The 22698-nt window shown below is 43.9% G+C and overlaps 1 protein-coding gene across 1 annotated transcript in view; it reads right to left on the bottom strand.

The window, feature by feature from the left end:
* Window positions 1-2166: 2166 nt before the first annotated feature.
* LOC145342920 (SH2 domain-containing adapter protein F-like) overlaps window positions 2167-22698 on the bottom strand; it is a 102245-nt gene continuing 81713 nt past the window's right edge. The window contains exons 5-6 of the mRNA XM_080188539.1: window positions 17264-17383; window positions 2167-9232 (exon numbers count right to left, since the gene is read on the bottom strand). Of these exons, the coding sequence (XP_080044665.1) occupies window positions 9049-9232; window positions 17264-17383 (304 nt within the window). The 3' untranslated portion in view covers window positions 2167-9048. The remainder of the gene's footprint in view (window positions 9233-17263; window positions 17384-22698) is intronic.

Below are 22698 nucleotides of genomic sequence, written 5' to 3'. Positions count from 1 at the left end.
AACTTTCAATATATTGTAAGAGTTACAAGAAAACTGAATCAGATTTCTAAATCATACAAAATACTATTTTAAATATACTGAAGGTATTGTCTTTTTAGCTACAATAACATCCCATCAATGCACGAGAAAGAGACAGCAAGAACACTCAATTCATGAAAAGCAGCATTCTTCTCCCTTAAATCTATTTTAATTCCATGGTAGGATGTTCAGATAATGAACTTTAGGATTTCAGTCTGTGAAGAAAAAGATTGGTGAGGCCAAATACAGGTCCCTTAGAGTCAGAAACAGGAGAATGTGTAATGGGGAATGAAGAAATGGCTTACCAACAAAATATATACTTCCATCTGTATTCACAAAAGAGGACACAAATATCAGAAATGTTGGGGACCACAATGAGGGGACGAAACTGAAGCAAATTACAAGTAGGGAAATGGGGACATTTATAGATTGAAAATTGATAAATCTCAAGGGTCTGATAATCTACATCCCAGAGTACTTAAGTGGGAATAGAATCATGTTGCATTGGTGGTCATCTTCCGAGATTATATAGATGATGGAACAGTTGCTACTGTTTGGATGGTAAGTAACGTAACCCCAATATTTAGAAAGGGAGGTAGAGAGAAAAACAGATAATTCTAGATCAGTCAGCCTGATGTAAGTAGAGGAGAAAATGCTAGGGACCATTATAAAAGATTTGATTGCAGAACACCTGGAAAATAATGACATGATCAGACAGAGTCAGCATGAAAGTACGATAGAGAAATCACGCTTGGCATATCCATTAGAATTCTTCGAGGGTGTAACTAGTAAAATTGATGAGGGGGAGCCAGTGGGTGTGGTTTACTTGGGCTTTCAGAAGACTTTTGATAAGATTCCACCTAAGAGATAAGCTTGTAAATTAAAGTGCACGGGACTGATATATTGAGATGAATAGGGAATTGGTCGGCAGACAGGAAACAAAGATTAGGAATAAATGGTTTTTCAAGTGGCAGGCAGTGACTAGTGGGGCACCACAGGGATCAATGCAAGGACACCAGCTATTCACAATGTGCGTTAATGATTTAGATGAGGTAACTAAATTTAATATCTCCTAATTTGCAGATGACACAAAGACAGACATAAGGGTGAACTGTGAGGAACAGAGATCCTTCAGTATGATTTGGACAAGCTATTTACCATTTATATAGATGATCTGGAGGAGGGAACCGAGTGCAGGGTGTCGAAATTTGCTGATGACACCAAGATTGGGGGAAAGGCAAATTGTGCGGAGGGTGTGGAGAGTCTGCAGAAGGATCTAGATAGGCTGGGCGAATGGGCCAGGAAATGGCAAATGGAATTTAATGTTGGCAAGTGTGAGGTGGTCCACTTTGGTAGGAAGAATGGTAGGAAGGACTATTACTTACGTGGCGAAAAACTGCAGCAGGCGACGGTGCAGAGGGACCTCGGGGTCCTTGTGCATGAGTCGCAAAAAAAAAACCCAGCTTGCAGGTGCAGCAGGTGGTCAGAAAGGCGAATGGGATGCTGGCCTTCATAGCGAGGGGGATTGAATATAAAAGTAGGGAGGTCTTGCTGCAGCTGTATAGGGCATTGGTGAGGCCGCAGCTGGAGTACTGTGTGCAGTTTTGGGCGCCGCACCTGTGCAAGGATATTTTGGCCCTGGAGGGAGTGCAGAGGAGGTTTACTAGGCTGATACCGGAGTTGAGGGGGTTGAGCTATGAGGAGAGGCTGAATAAACTAGGCTTGTACTCGCTAGAGTTTAGAAGAATGAGGGGAGATCTCATTGAGACGTATAAGATGATGAATGGGATGGATAGGATAGAGGTGGAGAGACTCTTCCCGCTCAAAAAAGACAGTAGGACTAGGGGGCACAGCCTCAAGATAAAGGGGAGGCGGTTTAGAACGGAGTTGAGGAGGAACTTCTTCACTCAAAGGGTGGTGAATCTCTGGAATTCTCTGCCTGTTGAAGTGATGGAGGCTGCCTCGCTAAATATTTTTAAGAAGCGGGTTGATGGGTTTTTGATAAGAGAGGGGATTAAGGGTTATGGGGAGAGGGCGGGAAAGTGGAACTGAGCCACAACAGATCAGCCATGATCTTATTGAATGGCGGGGCAGGCTCGAAGGACTAGATGGCCTACTCCTGCTCCTATTTCTTATGTTCTTAAGTTGAGTGACTGGTTTCAGTTAGGTGGTTATATTCCAAACTAGATCCTGCAAAAAATATAACCCTACAAAAATAATTACTTTTAATACAATCATAGAATCCATGGAATGCAGAAGGAGTTCATTTGGCCCATCAAGCCTGTACCAACAACAATTCTACCCAGGCCCTATCTCCATAACTTATGCATTTACCCTGCCAATCTCCTGACACCAAGTGCAATTTAGTATGGCTAGTCACCCTAACCCACACATCTTTGGAGTGTGGGAGGAAACTGCAGCATCCATAGGAAACCCACACAGTCAGGGAGAGAATTTGCAACTCCACGCAGCCAGTGACCTAAGGCTGGAATTGACCCTGGTCCCAGGTACTGTGAGGCAGCAGTACCAACCACAATATATATAGTTATTTGAGGCTTTGATCAGACTTGTGGAAAAAGAGTGGGGTAACTTTCTAAATATTTTTAAAGTTATGATTCTGCTAGATGGAAACATTATCTACCCTGTGGGAAAAAGTGCAACTAGAAACTATTGATATATATTAGTCACCAAAAAATATAACGGAAAATTCAGGAGAAATTACTTTATACACAGAGTTTTGAGGAAGTGGAACTTACTAACAAGTATACCGGTTTGGATACTGTTTGGGGAGTGAGGGGGGGGAAAAGAGTGTGGAATTGCCTATCAGGGGATGGCAAGGGCAGCAGTCAGAGAGGTGGCACTACAGGGAGGATCAAAGTACAGTAATAATAGGGACTCTATAGTCAGAGTCACAAATAGGCATTTGTGTCTGCAAAAGAAACTCCAGGATGGTATGTTGCCTCCCTGGTGCCAGGGTCTAGAATGTCTCTGAGCAGGTATAGGACATTCCTAAAAGGGAGGGTGAGCAGCCAGAGGTCATGGTACACACTGGTACTAATGACATAAACAGAAGTGAAGAGTGAAGAGGTCCTGAAAAGGGAGTTCAGTAGTAAGTTGTAAAGCAGGGTTGTAATCTCAGGATTACTCCTGTGCTATGTGCCAGTGAGGCTTAGAATCATACAGTTAAATACATGGCTAAAAAGCTGGTGTGGGGAAGAGGGATTCAGATATGTAGATCATGGGGATGTCTTCCAGGACAGGTGGGACCTGTACAAGGACAGCAGGTTGCTTCTAAACTGGAAGGCATCAATATTTTGCAATGTCACTCAGGAGGTTTAAACTGGTGTGGCAGTGGAAGGGGTGGGAGCGGGGGGTGGGTTAATCAGAACAGTAGGTCAGCAAGTGAAATGACTGAGGAGGAGTTAGAGTCTGTGGTCAGTGAGGCTAAGAGGAAGTACTGACGGAGAGGTTATTGAACATGGCGGGACCGGCAGTCTGAAGTGTGTTTGTTTTAACATGAGGAGTATGACAGATCAGGCTGATGAACTTGGAGCTTGTACTAGTACACATAACTATGATGTTGTAACTATTACAACTTGATTGAGAGGGTTACAAGACTGGCAGCTTAATACTCCAGGATTTAGATGTTTCAGGCATGATAGAGGTTTACCAGGATGTTGCCTGGTATGGAGGGTCTCAGCTATGAGAGATTGGGTAGACTGGGGTTGTTCTCCCTGGAAAGACGGAGATGAGGAGAGACCTAATAGAAGTGTACAAAATTATGAAGGGTATAGATAGGGTGAACAGTGGGAAGCTTTTTTCCAGGTCGGAGGTGACGATCACAAGGGGTCACGGGCTCAAGGTGAGAGGGGCAAGGTTTAACTCAGATATTAGGGGGACATTTTTTTTTTTACACAGAGAGTGGTGGGGGCCTGGAATGCACTGCCAAGTAGAGCGGTGGAGGCAGACACGCTGGGATCATTTAAGACTTACCTGGATAGTCACATGAGCAGACTGGGAATGGAGGGATACAAACGAATGGTCTAGTTGGACCAATAAGTGGCATAAGCTTGGAGGGCCGAAGGGCCTGTTTCCTGTGCTGTACTGTTCTTTGTTGACAGAGAAGGATGTAAAAGGGACGGGTGAGCTGCGTTACTGATGAAAGAGTATTATAGCTGCACTGCAAGAGGATACCTCGGAGGGCTCATCCAGCCAGCCCAAATGGGTAGAGATCAGAAATAGGAAGGGTGCAATCACTTTGATGGGGTTGTACTACAGACCTCCCAACAGCCAGAGGGAGATAGAGGAACAAATATGTGGACAGATTATGGAAAAATGTAAAAACAGTAGGGTTGTTCTGATGGGTGATTTTAACTTCCCCCAAGGCATTTTACACATATTTAAGGAGCAAGAAGGTAGCTAGGGAAAGGACAGGTGCACTCAAGGACAAAGGAGTGAACTTATGCATGAGCCAGAGAAAGTGGGCAAGGTCCTTAACAAATACTTTGCATCTGAATTCACAAAGAGAGAAGGACATGGTGGATGATGTGACTAGAGAGGGATACTTTGATACTCTAAGGCATGTCAATATGAAAAAGGTGTTTTAGAAAGCATCAAGGCAAATGAGTCCCAGGGATTTGATGGAATCTATCCCAGAATACTGAGGAACGAAATTGATGGGGCCTTTTACAAAATTTTTGTATTCTCTTCAATCACTGGAGAGGTCCCAGAGGACTGGAGAATAGCTAATGTTGTTCCTCTGTTTAACCAGGGCAACTAATGATAGAAACAAACATAGAAAATCAAAGGAAGTTATCTGGCCCTTCAAGCCTGCTCTGCCATTCCTATTGATCATGGTTGATCATCAAATTCAACACCCTGATGTAACTTGTCCCCCCGTCATATCCCTTGAGCCCCAAGTGCTATATCTAATTTCTTGAAATCACACAATGTTTTGGCCTCAACTACTTTGTGGTTGTGAATTCCACACACATGCACCACTTGGTGAAGAAATATTTCCTCACCTCAGTTCTAAGAGGTTTACTCCATATCCTCAAACTATGACCCCTACTTCTGGGCACCCCCAACATGAGAGACATTGTTTCTGAATCTACCCTGTCTAATTCTATTAGAATTTTATAAGTTTATATGAGATCCCCCCCATCACTCTTCTAAACTCCAATGAATACAATTATAACCTAGTCTCTCCTCATATGACAGACCTGTCATTCCCAGGAATCATCCTGCTAAACCTTTGCTACATTCCCTCTATAGCAAGGGCATCCTTCCTCAGATGAGGACATCAAAACTGCACACGTTGCAACAGGTGTGGCCTCACCAACACCCTGTACAACTGTGGTAAAACATTTCTATTCCTATATTCAAATCCTCTTGCTATGAAGGCCAACTTACTATGTGCCTACTTTACTGCCTGCTGTACCTGCTTGCTTACTTTCAGCAACTGATGCATGAGGACACCAAGGCCTTGCTAAGTGTCTACCTTTCTCAATTTATGCCCACTCAAATAATAATTTGCCTTCTTATTTTTGCTGCTGAAGTGGATAATCTTACATTTATCCGTATTATACTGCCTCTGCCATGCACGTGCCCACTCACTCAACTTGTCCAAATCACACTGAAGCATCTCTGCAGCCTCCTGACAGCTCACCCTCCCATCCAATGTTGCATCATCTGCAAATTTGGAGATAATACATTTATCATTATATAATTGAGGTACGAGCACAGATCCCTGGGGTACCCCATTAGTCACTCCTGCCAAAGACCCATTTATGCCAACTTTGCTTCCTATCTGCGAACCAGCTTTCTATCAAGTACTACCCACAATCCCATTCGCTTTGCTTTAACTTTCCACAGTAGCCTGTTACCTGAGACCTTGTCGAAAGCCTTCTGAAAGTTTAAATAAACCACATCCACTGGTTCTCCTTGGTCAACTCCACTTCTACAGCCTCAAATAATTCCAACAGATTTGTCAAGCACAATTTCCCCTTTGTAAATCCACGCTGACTTTGTCATTTCATTTTGTTAGGCTCAATAGTCAATGTTTCAACAAAATTCCTTGTTTTCTCTCTACCTCCCTTTAGCTACCCAACAATCTGTAGGGACCAGTCCAGTGTGCAAAGAATTTTGGAAAGTGACCACAGTGGAACCAATATTTCCAGTGCCACTGCATTTAATACTCTGGGATGAAGATCATCAGGCCCTGGAAGTTAATCCCTATTTAATCCCATCAATCTGGGAAGTTACAGGCTGGTGAGCCTTACATCAGTGGCAGGGAAACTATTGAAGAAGATTCTTTGGGACAGGATTAAATACACTTGAAAAAAAAATGGACTTATTAGCAAGAGGCAGTGTGGCTTTGTGCGGGGAAGGTCATGTCTCATGAACTTGATTTTGTTTTGAGGAAGTACTGAAGGCAGGGCTATGGGTGTTCTCTACATGGACTTTAGCAAGGCCTTTGACAAGGTCCCTCATGGCAGCTGATACAGAAGGTGGAGTCGCATAGGATTTGCAGTGATCTGGTAAGATGGATATTGAATTGGCTTGGTCATAGAAAAACATCCTCCCACCGCTACTGTCTTCTGACTGGAGAGCTGTATTCATGTGTGTTCCACAGGGTTCAGTGCTGGCTCCCTTGTTGTTTGCAATGTATATAAATGATTTGGAGGAGAATGTAGGTCGTCTGATTATTAAGTGTGCAAATGACAGAGTTTGGGAGAGGTTGCGAATTGTGAAGAGGATTTCCAGAGAATACAGTAGGATATAGATTGGCTGGAGATTTGAGTGGAGAAATATCTGATGGAACGTAATCTGGACCAATGCGACGTAATGTATTTTGTTGCCTAATGCTGAAGGGAAATAGACACTAAATGGCAGAACCCTTAAAAGCATTAACATGCAGGGGGACCTAGGTGTACAGGACCACAGTTCCCTACAAGTGGCAACACAAGTAATAAGGTAGTTAAGAAGGAATATGGTATGCTGGCCTTCTTTGGTTGGGGCATAAACTATAAAAATTGGCAAGTCATGTCGCAGCTGAATCAAACTTTAGTTAGGCCATATTTGTAATATTGCATATAGTTCTCGTCACCATACTACCAGAACGATGTGAAAGCTATGGAGAATGTACAGAAAAGGTTTCCCAGGAAACCTGGTTGACGGTATTAACTATGAGGACAGTTTGGACAAATTTGGTTTGTTTTCACTTCAACATTGGAGGCTGAGTGACAACCTGATAGAAGTTTACAAAATTATGAGAGGCATGGATAAAATGGATAGTCGGAGTCTTTTTCCTACAGTACAAATGGCAATTGCTAGGGGACAAAGGTTTAAGCTAAAAAGGGGGAAAGTTTAAAGAGATGTGAGAGGCAAGTTTTTATTTTAAACAGAGAGTGGTAAGTGGAGTGGTAGAAGCAGACACAATAGCAATATTTAAGAGGTATCTTAACAGAATAGGAACAGAGAGATACAGTCTGCATAGGGGCAAAATGTCTTTAGTTTGGAAAGGCATTATGTGTCAGTGCAGGCTTGGTGGGCCGAAGGGCCTTTCCTGTACTGTACTCTTCTTTGTCCTACCACGGGAGTTGATTTAAGCAAGAAGTGTAGATACATTTAAGGAGAAGTTAGACAACATTTGAGGGAAAAGTGAAGAGGGTTATTTTGATAGATAATTGGGATGTGAGGAGACTCAAGTGAAACATAAATGCCAGCATGGACTAGTTGTGTCCATTTCCGTATAGTCTATGTTATGTAATCCTTTGCAATTGTCTCATTTTGAGAGAGGGAAACATACAAAAATTGAAAATCTGAACTTGAGACTTGATTCAACTTGAAACTAATCAAATTTGTCAATTCAAAACCTCTTAAAATTCCAAAATAGTGACGTCAAAACTAGTTTCCCTGAACTGCTTGATGCAATTTGGGAGACTTATGATTTTACCTATGCATACAAGAATCTCTTTCTTAATCTCTCCACAAGTAGCTATCTTCAATCACAAATTAGCTGGCATTACTTTTGCCTCTGAGTCTAATTCCCATTCCAGCAACTTCAACACATAATCCAGTTCTGAAAGGATTGTGTGTGTTGGTGGAAGCGTTGTTGTTGAGATGAGATATTGCCTGGTATTTAAGATAGCCACAAAAGACAACATGGCATTTTTCAAAGATGCCCTGACCAACATTTTGCCTTCAAACATCACCAAAAGAGCTTGGTTATTTACCTAGTTTATTGTTTGGTGTGACCCTGCTGTGCACAAATTAATGTGTTTGTGTACAATATAAGGGTGACTACATCCTCAAAGGCATTCACTGGAGCATGAAGCTCTTCAGCTCAGAGGAAATGGGTTCTAAATAAATGAATGTCTCCCCCTTTGTCACAAGTGGATTTTGTTTTCTTTTTAATCCATAAATATTAATAAAAATACTAATTCCTCATGTGAAGTTAAATATATTTTCTTGTATCTAAAGCTAAAAAGTACTCCAAAGGTATTACACTGTACCAAAAGTGATAAAAATATATTTATATACTAAGCCACAGTATTTACAATACTCATAAATAATCACAAATGTCAGAGATCTCCATGTTTAGAATTATATGCACCATTATATACTGTATCAAAAAAGGAAGAATTTAAATATTTTAGTCAAAATGTTGGTAACAATTTTGCACTTTAAACATTTAGTTAAATTCGTACATTAGGTACTTTTCTTAAACAAAACAGTATTCATGCAATAGGACCACAAAGTAAGTGTTATAGTGTTCACACAAGAAAATACAGGCCAGGTTTTCCAGCAGCAGCAGTGGCTCAGTATTTGCTGCCGACAGGATCTTCCACTCCCAAAGGCAATGGGGTTTTCACTGGCTTGCAAGTCGCGCTGTCTACCAATATAATTGAAATACACAATTCAACCACTTGGTGATGCCCTGTCCATGCATTTTAAAGTTACCAAATCATCATACATATTCAATTAATCTCCCATCCACAAGGAGGAAACTGAACTAGGAGAAAAAAATTATAGTGTTTGCACTGTTACAGGATAGAGAAGTGACAAATGTTCTGCTCCTTTAATGGGTAGCCTCCTGGTTGTATAGTGCTGTACGACCTCAGGAATGCTGTCAAATGGAAGACTGTTCTCTCCCAAGATGTATTTATCTTTGGTTTTGGTCAGTTTCATGTGCATGAAACCTCGGCTGCTCCTGTAAGTAAGCAGAATTACAAAGAATGATCAACCGCAGTTCACTGTGATTTGGCTGCAGCATAATCTCATTCTAACATGACCACCTAGAAGTTACACTCCAAACCATTCACCATCTGACTTGCAAATATATTGCCATTCCCTCATTACCAATGGGTCAAAATCCTGAAACTCCCTTCCTAACAGCACTGTGGGTGAATCTACATCACATGAAATGCAGCAGTTCAAGACGACAGTTCACCATCACCATCTCAAGAGTAATGAGGAATGGATACTAAATTCAGGCCTAGCCAGTGACATCCACTTGGCCTGAATGAATAAAAAAAATGTTCACTTCCTAAATTCAAATTTGATAAATTGTTTTGAGATAGAAAGATCAAAAAGGCTATTTTGTGCAGGCTGGAATTGAATGCAGGTCCCTGACGCGGAGGCAGCAGTGCTAACTTCTGTGCTACCATTAAATGGCCTCCTGTGATCCACGAGTGTAAGTGCCCTCAGTATCCCTGTCATTTCACCCCTCTGTTGCTCCGGTATGTCACTTTGAACCCACATGCCACCTGGTTGGTTCCCAACATCCTGGACTCCCAACATCATCCTCAAAACCCTCATCATCACCCTTAGCAGAACACTCCCTGCATAGGTGCAGAAATTTGCCAATGTCCTTAACCTCTGACCTGTCAGACATTCATCTAACAATATCTCCTTTTGTATCCCTGCATAAAATAGCCTGTAACAGGAACAAGAGAAAAGACGAGTGATGATATGCCTGAGTCAAGGTTTCTGACACCCATACTAGAGCTTGCAAGGGAGGGCCAGGAGCGGGCCTGCACAAAGAACGAGATTGGCCTGTGACAGAGAAGTGATGAGCTCCTGCACCTTCGTCCAGACGACCAGTCTCAAGTGAGTTATTTATTGCCCAAAACATTGACCAGGCCATGCACTAAAACCTTGCCTTGCAGCGTCAAATCGATGAGCCTCGGCCATCACCCTCAAGAGCACTTCAGAGGAGATCTCTGAGGAAAACACTGAAGGTGCATCACGGTTTTCATCCACACCATTTACCATTGCAGAGACAATCACCTTGGTGGGTGAACTTAGAACACAGGCTTCTGGGGGTCACTATCTGGTGAGTGCCGCACTATGTCTGATGCATATCAGGATGTTTGTTGTATCCCAAGGACTCAGCTGTATCCAGCCAGCCAGGTGTCATGCCTCTGGACATTTTCCTCCCTCAGTTGCTGAAGGTGCAAAGGCAGAGCTGGGAACACCAAGATGGGCTGTCAGTAACATTCCTGAGACTGCAAGGCTGAATGGAGGAGTCCCTGAGCCTTCAATTACAGGATATTTTGCTGGCATCCTTAGCACTCAGACTCACACTGGTGACCACAGTGGAAATCCTGGGGCAACACGTCAGAGCCATGACTGGTGAATTCTAAAGCATAGTTCAGTTTCCAAGACCATGGCTGAGGGCTTTGACATCATGGTGCAGACACTGGCAGGCCTCCAGGATTGGCAGCACCAGGTGATGTTGAAGCTTCTGCAGCTCACTCCAGCTGCCAATCTGTCCCATGGAGCAACCCAGGGACCCATGAGCAGCCAGAGAGAGGACGAAGCACTAGAGCCCAACCCAGGTTCTTCCACCCAGGAGACTCTGGGGGTGACCAACTCTTCTGACACCACCACCACCCCCTTTTCCTGATGGCGGTGCAGGCGAAAGAGGTTAAAACAGCTGCATCAATGCCACCCAAAAATTGGTTGGGGCTTTCCAGCAGACATCCGCCAGAACATCTCCAGCAACAGGGCATGGAAGGCAGCAAGCTGCTGCCACTTCTGACATGTGTTCCAGGAACACATGCAGACATAGTGGGAGGGCTCGAAAGATCAAGTTTTAGGAACACAGAGTGGAATGGATGAAATTAGGCACCAGTAGATAGGGTTCAAAATCAATTGTCACATCAGCATTAGTCACCTTATTAAAAGCTGTTGTTGTTCATAATCTTAAGGCCTCACTGTCTTTTACCCTTCCTCCACTGGGATAGGCTCTTATCGCACTCGTCACAGCTTTTCTCACATGCCCTCAATGCAAGGCGAATGGTAAGGCTCACTCAAACCAAGTAACATATATCCTAAAAGAACTCGACCATCATCAGTGAACCCTAGACTTGGCCCCTAGAGCTCCAAGACACAGGGGTGTGGCTCCAATCCTCACTCGCACATGATCCAGGGAGTCTGCGTGCCGACAGCAGACAGATTAGGAGTCAGGCATAAGCAAAAGCTGAGGAACATCAGAACTTTCCTCACTGCAAGATACCATCACCCTGTTCTGGCAGAGGCAGGCACAGAATAAAAAACACAGCTGTGGTGCGGGGGCCCCAGAGAATGGGGTGGGGCCCCCAATCAGAGGTGGCTGTGGGGGCACCAGAGTCTGGAAGCTCAATTTGCTGATGGCCTCCCTTGAGCCTATTGGCAGGCAATCAAAAACATCAGCATCTGATTAGTGGAAAGCACTGCCCCAGTTAAGTGATGGTGAATAGTTCAGACAAGTCTCTGATTGTCCGATCAGACAGACTTATGTTAGGAAAGCAACAGCCTTTTGACATTCAGGCAGACAAACTCATGCAACCTTGACTCTACATTGCAGATTCGTACCCCAAAGCTTTCAGTGAGGACTGAGGTGGCAGCACTGGCCAATGGGGGAGGCTCTCAACCCCCAGGCCAGTGCTAAGGGTAGCTAGGTGACCAACCAACCAAAGAAAGAACAGGGGCTAGGTTAGATAGCTGGTGGAAGCATCCAGGACATACCAGGGCTAAGCAGCTAGGTGGAAACATGTGCTGTCATTGAAGCTCAAGGTTGGGCTGCCTGATCAAGAGATGAGTGGGAGGTGCAAGAGCCAAGCAGATGCTAAGGTGGTTGTCAGGGACCAGCAGGGTGACTTGACCAGAGGCCACGGCTGACAGCAAGAGGGGTGGCTAGCAACCAGATGGGCAAAGATGAGACAGGAGGCCAGGTCAGATAACCAGTATAGCTGACTGTTTAGATCAAAGGGAGCTGTTGCAACGGGGGCAACTTGACCCCCAAGCCACGGCTGAGGGCAGCAGACAAGTCACGTCACCAGGGATGTGGCATGATGTCCCCAGAGGCCCTGGTGCAGAGGCACGAGCCCAAAAGTCCGCCTCTGGATTCTGACAGGCTGTTTGAATGGTTACTGGTCCCGAGTGCAGCGTCTGCTAAGCGTCTCTGTAAACATTGAGCGCTACTGGATCCTCTGTTGCAGGTTCTGGGTTGCAGCTGTTGTGTCCAAAACATTCCCTCCCCTGCACACAACCTTTAATCCTGCATTCGTATATTATATATGTATATATCGTAATGATTTAAATGAGGGAACTAAATGAAATATCTCAAATTACAGGTGACACAAAGCTGGACGGGAGGTCGAGCTGTGAGGAGGATTCAAAAATGCCTCAATGTGATTTGGACAAGCTGAATGAATGGGCAAATATAGTATGATTTGAAATGCTGGCGTTGAACTGGGGTAAACACAGTAAGAAGTCTCACAAGACCAGGTCAAAGTCTAACAGGTTTATTTGGTAGTAAAAGCCACTAACTTTCGGGGCTCTGCCCCTTCGTCAAGTGAGTGGGGAGTCTGATCACAAACTGAGCATATAAAGGCACACACTCAAGTTTACACAATACTAATTAGAACGCGAGTCATTACAGCTAATCAAGTCTTAAAGGTGCAGAAAATGTGAGTGGAGATAGCATTAAGCATGGGTTAAAGAGATGTGTACTGTCTCCTGACAGGACAGTAAGTGAGATTTTGCAAGCCCAGCCAAGTCATGGGGGTTACAAATAGTGTGACATGAACCCAAGATCCCGTTTGAGGCCATTCTCATGTGCGAAACTTGGCTATCAGTCAGTTTCTGCTCAGCAACTCTACACTGTCATATGTCGTGAAGGCTGCCTTGGAGAACATTTACCTGAAGATCAGAGGCCGAATGCCCGTGACCGCTGAAGTGTTAGCCAACAGAGAGAACAGTTGTGCCTGCTGATTGTCGAGCGGTATTCATTCATCTATTGTCGTAGCGTCTGCTTGGTCTCCCCAGTGTACCATGCCTCGGGACATCCTTTCCTGCAGCGTTGGTCGAGTTGCAAGAGTTCGTGCCGTGTACCTGGTGGATGGAATTCTCACATGAGATGATGGCATCCAGGTCGATGATCTGGCATATCTTGCAGAGGTTGCTGTGGCAGGGTTGTGGTCACTGTTCTCCTGAAGGCTGGGTATTTTGCTGTGGACAATGATCTGTTTGAGGTTGTGTGGTTGTTTGAAGGCAAGAAGTGGGGGTATGGGGATGGCCTTGGTGAGATGTTCATCTTCATCAATGAGATGTTGAAGGCTCGAGAAGATGTCATAGCTTCTCTGCCTAGAGGAAGTACTGGACGATGAAGGGTACTCTGTCTGCCGGGTCCCGTGTTTGTCTTCTGAGGAGGTTGGTGCGGTTTTTCGCTGTGGCATGTTGGAACTGTCGATTGATGAGTCGAGCGCCATATCCTGTACTTATGAGGGCAGCTTTCAGCGTCTGGAGGTGTCTGTTGTGATCCTCCTCATTTGAGCAGATCTTGTGTATACGGAGGGCTTGTCCGTAGGGGATGGCTTCTTTAACATGTTTAGGGTGGAAGCTGGAGAAGTGGAGCATCATGAGGTTATCTGTGGGCTTGCGGTACAGAGGTGACCATCCTCAACGGGGATGCGTGTGTCCAAGAATGCAACGGTTCCAGAGAATAGACATAGTGAGTCTGATGGTGGGATGGAACTTGTTGGTGTCATCATATAGTTGTTTCAGTGATTGTTCACCGGGGTCTTCAACATGTCATTGATGAAGACAAAAATCTCGCCAAGGCCATCCCCACACCCTGACTTTTTGCCTTCAAACAACTGCACAACCTCAAATAGACCATTGTCTGCAGCAAACTACCCAGCCTTTAGGAGAACAGTGGCCGTGACACCACACAAACCTGCCACAGCAACCTCTGCAAGATGTGCCAGATCATTGACACGGATGCCATCATCTCACATGATCCACCAGGTACACCATCCACCAGGTACACGGTACATACTCTTGCAACTCGGCCAACGTTGTCTACCTGATACGCTGCTGAAAAGAATGCTCCGAGGCATGGTACACTGGGGAGACCATGCTGACGCTTCAACAACAGACGAACGAACACTGCTCGACAATCACCAGGCAAGACTGTTCCCTTCCTGTTGGCGAGCACTTCAGCAGTCATGGGCATTCGGCCTCTGATCTTCGGGTATACATTCTCCAAGGTGGCCTTCATGACATACGACAGCGCGGAGTCACTGAGCAGAAACTGATAGCCAAGTTCCGCACACAAGGACGGCCTCAACCGGGATCTTTGGTTCATGTCACACTATTTGTAACCCCCATGACTTACCTGGCCTTGCAATATCTCACTTACTGTCCTGTCTGGAGACAATACACATCTCTTTAACCCATGCTTAATACTATCTCCACTCACATTGTCTGCACCTTTAAGAATTAACTATAAAGACTCGCATTCTAATCAATATTCTGTAAACTGAGTGTGTGCCTTTACACGCTCCGTTTGTGATCTGAACTCCCCACTCACCTGACAAAAGGGCAAAGCCCCGAAAGCTAGTGGTGTTTACTATCAAATAAACCTGCTGGACTTTTGAGACTTCTTACAAATGTAGTATAACATGGAGAGATGTGATGCTATCCACTTAAGTAGCAGAAGCTGAAAGACAGATTATCTGAATGGTTATAAATTGAGAGGGGAATGTGCGACAAGTCCAGGGGGTTCTTGTACTGCAGCTGTTGAAAGTTAGAATGCAAGTGCAGGACACGGTGAAGATGGTAAATGGTATATTGGCATGCATAGTGAGAAGATTTGAATACAGAAGCAGGGATATCTTGCTGCAATTATACAACATCTAGGAGAGGCCACACCTGAAATAGTGCATATAGTTTTGGTCTCCTTAACTGAGGAAGAATGCTCTTGCTATAGAGGGGGTGCACAGGAGGTTTACCAGACTGATTCCTTGGATGGCAGGACTGACATATACAAGCAGACAACAAGTTGATTAGGATTATGTTTTGCTGGAGTTTTGAAGAATGAAGATGGATCTCATAGACACCTATAAAATTTTAACAGGACAAGGTAGGGTAGATGTAAGGAAGGAGGTTACTGATGGTCAGGGCTGTCAAGAAGCAGGAGTCACATCTAAGAGTAGACCTTTCAGTGCTATGTTAATGAGTATTTTCTTCACGCAGAGAGCATGCAATTATTTACCACAGAAAGTAGTTGAGACCTAAACACTATGTTTTCAAGGAGGAGTTAGATATAGCTTATAGCTCTTGGGACAAAGGGATCAAAAGATATGGAGCAAGATTGGATTAGGGTATTTAGTTGGATGATCAGCCATGATCATATTGAATGGCAAAGCAAGCTCGAAAGGCCAGATGGCCTTCCCCTGCTCCTATTTTCTATGTTTCTATCTCTTTACACCTCTGTCCTTGACTTTGAGAACGTGGGCAGTTGACAGTGTTTTCTTTAAACATTCTGCACTGAGTAATTCTATTATGAGGTTTCTGACAGGAGGAAATAGTTTCAATATTAAATTCTCTCTTTTGCTCCTCACCCACTCTTCTCTGCTTCCTGTCTCCCTCAATCCTGAGGAGCAGCACTGAAAGCATTTCTGCTTCCTTGCGCACACAGAGGCCTTTGCTATTGGAGAGATGAAACCGCAATGCAGCCTGCTTCGGTGCAGAGAATGGGGAAGAGAAAGGTGGTGCGGGATGGGGGTCGGGATAGGGGTACAGACCCGTCAAAGTTTGGAATAGTTTACACACAGCAATAGCAACTTAGCAGTGGTCCAACCAGAAGTTGAGGGTCTTGATTAACTGACTGATTTCATGCCTTCAATTTTTCCTTCACTGGGTGACATTGGAGGGGCGGGGCGGTGGATTTTCTGGCCATGCATGGCCCAAGACCAGGAACATTGCAATTGGCAATCTCAGACATAAATCCTGTTTCTGGCTCCTTAGTAGATTTTAAAGCCATGGTGGGATTTGTGCCCCCAACTAATGCATTGTGTCCTGTGTCTCGCCGTGTAGCCACTTTTTCAGACAAGATAAAATCTCTCATCTCCATGCTCAATGCATTTAGGTACAAGACAAAGATTCTTGGTTATATCAAAGCTCAAGGTGAAACTTGCTGCATTACTATTATAATCTCTCATCCTGTTACCCAGGATTTTCTCTTTTTTTAAAAAAAGTTTGTTATACTACAATAAAGTTACTGTGAAAATCCTCACAATCGCCACACTCCGGGAATCAAACCCAGGTCCCTGGAGCTGTGAGGCAGCAGTGTGCGAACCACTGTGTCACCGTGCTCTCTTTCCTCGCTAACTAGAGCTTAGTTTGAAGCTCTGCATTTCTACTTTGCATTTATGTTCATTTTCCTCTTTTTCAAATTTGAGCTCTTGCTTTTCTCTCCCTAGTTTTATCTCAAGCTGCTTCATCTATGGCTGAATTCTAACCAACTTAAGCTGCATTCTGCTTGGATCAATCTTTCCTTCTTCCAATCTCAGATACTGTGCTATTACTTCAATTATATTTACAATATGCTTTTAATCCTAACATCGATTTATTTGCAAATGCTATTAACCTTGGTTGATTGGTGCAAGTCACAAACGGGAAAAGCATCCCTCTCCAAAAAAATTGTGGCTTTGACAGCTTCAATAAGTATAGTGAAACTCTGTTGATTTTTGTTAGCCTTAACTTTTAACAATTCCTGGAACCTATATCCATTGTGAAATCAAAAGCCTATAAAAAGCTCCCGATTTATTATGAATCCAGATCAGACAACCAAATTTTGGTCCAATTCCAGACTGCATAGTTTGCTTCAGCAAGTCATCCTGCAGGCATTTTCATCTGTGTTTAACCTTACCTGCAACTGTACTCAATTGGTTAACAAGGTTCCACTTACTTCAGTGAAAGTGAGTAATCATTCTTGTTGCTTTGACTGTTTCGGATGAGATAGCTGCACTCTTTACACAACCGTAGAAGATTTTCTGCATCTGTTCTGCCAATGGCGCCATGGTACCATCTATGAGAGAAAATATGAAAATAAATCAAAATACTGACTTACTGGCAAAGGAAAATCCTTGTTATAAGGTGTTTCAGGAAAACGTTGTTAGGGAATGGGGTTATTATATCTTTCAGGAGCAGTACAGCATCATTTCACAAAGTACATTTTATTCACTTCAGACAGAAATATTATAAAAAGGTGTTTGGTACTGGGCAGTTTGGAGGCTACAGGTCTCATATAAAATCCAGCAGGTGACCTTCTTATCTACCCAGCCCTACCTAACTGCTAGCAGTTGTATGAGGATGTGGGGGAGGTGTCGGATGGTCCACCCGATTTTGGATTATTGAGGCAGTTAGATAGTCAACTATTGGTCACTTGAGGCCCATACTACCCCATTAGTATTTCACCTCAGGCAAACGGGAGGCTCACATCATGTGAGAAACATAGAAACTAGAAACAGGAGTAGGCCATTCGGCTCTGAGCCTGTTCCACCATTCATTTGATCAGCCATGATCAAAATTCGATATTCCAATCCCATCTTCCCCACATATCCCTTGATCCCTTTAGTCCAAAGAGCTATATCTAATTTGTTCTTGAAATCACAATGTTTTGGCCTCAACTACTTTCTGTGGTAGTGAACTTAACAGATTCACCACTCTCTAGATAAAGAAATTTCTCCTCACCTCAGCCCTAAAAGCCCTCTTCTTCAAACCATGACCCCTAGTTCTGGATTCTCCCCATTATTGGGAACATTCTTTCTGCATCTTCTCTATCTAATCCTGTTAGAATTTTATAAGTTTCTATGGGATCTCCTCTTACTCTTCCAAACTCCAGTGAATACAATCCTAGCCGACTTAGTCCTCTCCTCATATGACCGACGTGACATTCCAGGAATCAGCCTGGTAAACCTTTGCTGTACTGCCTCAGATAAGGACGCCAAAACTCCACACAATATTCCACATGCGGCCTCACCAACACGCTGTACAATTGCAGTTAACATCCCTATTCCTGTACTCAAATCCTCAAAACGTTAATTGGAGGCAGAAGACAAAAATTGCAGATTTTCCTTCCTACTTGTACTCAGCCTCCACTGTTTCCACTCTGTGCCGCCACATCTCAGTCTTACGTGTACTTCAAGGAGCAGTCAGAGGAGGAGGACAGACTGTTGATGGTGAAAAACACTTTTTCATCTGTCCAGAAATCTCGCACATAATAAATAAACGTTTTTGTGGGTGCACACTGACATGGTGTTATTGAAGTGGAAGAACATGTTTGGGTGATTTGGAGATAGTTTAATTATGATAATAGTTGATGACTTCCTGCACCTATGGGAAGCCAGCCAGAACCTCATTCTGACTGGTATCATCACAGGAAAAATGCACATCATAACTTCATAGAATCCCTACAGTGCAGGAGGCGGCCATTTGGCCCGAGTCTGCATCGACTCTTTGAAAGAGCATCTTATCCAGGCCTACACCCCCACTCAATCCCCGTAACCCTGTGTATTTACCACGGCTCATCCATCTAACTTACACATCTTTGGACACCAAGTGGTAATTTAGCATGGCCAATGCACCTAATCTGCACATCTGACTGTGGAAGGAAACCGGTGCTCTCAGAGGAGACACACGTAGACACAGGGAGAATGTGCAAACTCCACACAGTCACCCAAGGCTGGAACTGAACTGCGTCTCTGGCGCTATGTGGCAGTGGTGCTAACCCTCTGTGCCACCATGTCACTCTATAATTGGCTCTGGCAAGCATGCCATCAGTTAGCTATGTGGGCTGCCAACTGTGAGATACAGCTCTGCAGAGCCCTGGAAAGTTCCAGAGGCAAGGAAGTTGAGAGTGGTAGTGACTTGTTTCAACAGGCTGCACGTAACTGCCATCACCTGCTGCTCCCGGTGTTCTGAAACATAGAACAAGTTTATTCTCTGCTTGTAGATCCTGGAGGCTGGGCATGGCCTTGTGCAAGCTGACGATCTCCTCTTTTCTATGGATCATCTGGTCTGTGAGCAACAGGCTGCTCCTGCAACTGCTGATCTGCTTTTTCCTCATCTGACATTCAAAGTAACATAGCATTAGCAGCAACCATGCTGATGTGAGAGATCAGAGTTTCAAAACGCTGAATGAGACATACAACACTGTGGATGACACCCTTAAAATTGTAACAGTAGTCTCCAAAATATGTTTTAAAAAAAGCTTCTTAATATAAGTACGGTGAACAAAGCTTTTCATGCAAGCAGGTAAGACGACAGCTATGACGTGGTCTATATTCCTGTTGTCTCCAGACCCCTCCTACCACTGAATTCACACCTTTGTTTTACTGACGAGTTCCAGGAAGCTCATGGGCCACAGTTAAATTGCAAAATCTATGTTACTCTTTGGATATACAAATTCAGAGCAAGAACCTCCTCCACCATCCAGTAAGATGCAACTTTAAACTCGACTTCACATTTCTGCCTACCCCTGATAAGCAATGGGGTTAAAGATGGTCAAAAATCTATTCACTTTAAGGCAGAAGATATCCAAACACTGCTTAAAATCACCATGAGGAGAATTCCAAACTCTCACGACTATCTGAGATACCTCTATGACTCTATAGACAGTTAGATGGGCAAGATGTATATAGAGGGATATGGTCCAAAGGCGGGCAATTGGGCGGCATGGACAAGTTGGGCAGAAGGACCTGTTTTCATGCTGTAAGCCTCTATGAGTGTGACTCTATATAAAAAGAAATCCCTATCAGTTTTGAATCGGCAGCCCTTTATTTTTGAAAGTATCCCCTAAATCTAGATTCTACCATACTCTTCTATATTCCCCCTTGTGAAGTCCTTTCATTCAAGTTGCCTCTTAATCTTCTAAATTCCAGCAGAAATTGATTTGTCCAACTTTTCTTCATAAGACAACCCGCCCATTTCTGGTGTCAATCTAATAAAACAAAAGCACATTATTGCAGATGCTGGAATCAAACAAAAACAAAAAATGCTGGAAAACCTCAGCAGGTCTGACAGTATCTGTGGAGAGAGAACAAAGCCTGGGTGACCCTTCATCAGATCAACTGGATGCAATTTCCAATTCATAAGTTGATCATGACTTAATCATCTGGGTAAACCTTCTCTAGAAGGGGATATGAGAAGACTTTGGTGGATAGGATCAAGGAGGACCCTAAAGCTTTCTACAGGTATGTCAAGAATAAAAGATTGGTTAGGGCAAGATTAGGGCCAGTCAGGCAGCAGTGGGAAGTTGTGTGTGGAGCCTGAAGAGATAGCAGAGGCACTGAATGAGTATTTTTTGTCAGTATTCATGCAGGAAAAAGTCAGTGTAGTCGAGGAGAATACTGCGATACCAGGTTGTAGACTAGACAGGGTTGAGGTACATAAGGAGGAGGTGTTAGCAATTCTTGAGAGTATGAAAATAGATAAGCCCCTTGGGCCAGATGGGATTTACCCTAGGATTCTCAGGGAGGCTAGGGAGGAAATTGCAGAGCCTTTGGCTTTGATCTTCATGTCGTCATTGGCTACAGGTATAGTGACAGAAGACTGGAGGATAGCAAATGTTGTCCCCTTGTTCAAGGAGGGGAGTAGAGACCATCCTGGGAATTATAGACCAGTGAGCCTTACTTCTGTTGCGGGCAAAGTTTTGGAAAGAATTATAAGGGATAGGATTTATAATCATCTAGAGAGGAATAAATTGATTAGGGATAGTCAACACGGTTTTGTGAAGGGTAGGTCATGCCTCACAAACCTTAGAGTTTTTTGAAAAGGTGACCAAAGAGGTGGATAAGGGTAAGGCAGTTGAGGTGGTGTGTATGGATTTTAGCAAAGCGTTTGATAAGGTTCCCCATGATAGGCTGCTGCAGAAAATGCAGATGCATGGAATTGAGGGTGATTTAGCAGTTTGGATCAGGAATTGGCTAGCTGATAGAAGACTGAGGGTGGTGGTTGATGGGAAATATTCAACGTGGAGTTCAGTTACAAGTGGTGTACCTCAAGGATCTATTTTGGGGCCACTGCTGTTTGTCATTTTTATAAATGACTTAGATGAGGGTGTAGAAGGATGGATTAGTAAATTTGCTGACGACACCAAAGTCAGAGGAGTTGTAGACAGTGAGGATGGATGTTACAGTTTGCAGAGGGACATAGATAAGCTGCAGAGCTGGGCCGAGAGGTGGCAAATGGAGTTTAATGCGTAAAAGTGTGAGGTGATTCACTTTGGTAAGAGTAACAGGAGTACAGAACATAGGGCTAATGGAAGGACTCTTAGTAGTGTTGACGAGCAGAGAGATCTCGGGGTACATGTGCATAGCTCCCTGAAAGTTGACACCCAGGTTGATAAGGTTGTTAAGAAGGCGTACGGTGTGTTAGCTTTTATTGGTAGAGGGATTGAATTTTGGAGCCGTGAGGTCATGTTACAACTGTACAGAACTCTGGTGCGGCTGCACTTGGAGTATTGCATACAGTTCTGGTCGCCGCTTTATAACAAAGATGTGGAGGCATTGGAAAGGGTGCAGAGGAGGTTTACCAGGATGTTGCCTGGTATGGTGGGAAGGTCTTATGAGGAAAGGCTGAGGGACTTGAAGTTATTTTCATTAGAGAGAAGGAGGTTACGAGGTGACCTAATTGAGGCATACAAGATGATCAGAGGATTGGAGAGGGTGGATAGTGAGAGCCTTTTTCCTCGGATGGTGAGGGCTAACACGAGGGGACATAGCTTTAAATTAAGGGGTGGTAGTTATAGGACGGATGTCAGAGGTAGGTTCTTTACTCAGAGGGCAGTTAGGTCGTGGAATGCCCTGCCCGCAGCAGTTGTGGACTCGCCAACTTTAAGGGCGTTCAAATGGTCAGTGGATAGGCATATGGATACCATTGGAATAGTTTAGGTTACAGGGTCATTAGATTGATTCCACTGGTCGGCGCAACATTGAGGGCCGAAGGGCCTGTACTGCGCTGTAATGTTCTATGTTCTCTACTTCCAATGCATTTACATGTTCTGTCAAATAAGCAGGTCAATTCTATACATTGTATTCCAGATGTGCTCTCACCAATGCCCTGTGTAACTGAAGCACAATCCCCTAAGCTTCTAACCAAGTCCCTTTGCAATAAGTTACAACATCCAAAGATATGCACGTTAGGTTGATTGACCATGCTAAATTGCCCCTTAGTGTCAAGGGAATTAGTAGAGTAAATAAATGGAGTTATGGGGATGAGGCTTGGCTGGAATTGTTGTTGATGCAGGTTTGATAGGCTAAATGGCTTCCTTCTGCACTGCAGGGGTTTTATGATTCAATTAGTTTTGCTAATTACTTGCTGTACCTGCATACAAACCTTTGT

Source organism: Carcharhinus amblyrhynchos, chromosome 5 (genome assembly GCF_965287045.1).
Source record: "Carcharhinus amblyrhynchos chromosome 5, sCarAmb.v2.hapA, whole genome shotgun sequence".
NCBI lineage: Eukaryota > Metazoa > Chordata > Chondrichthyes > Carcharhiniformes > Carcharhinidae > Carcharhinus > Carcharhinus amblyrhynchos.
This window is presented reverse-complemented; position numbering and strand designations above follow the sequence as displayed.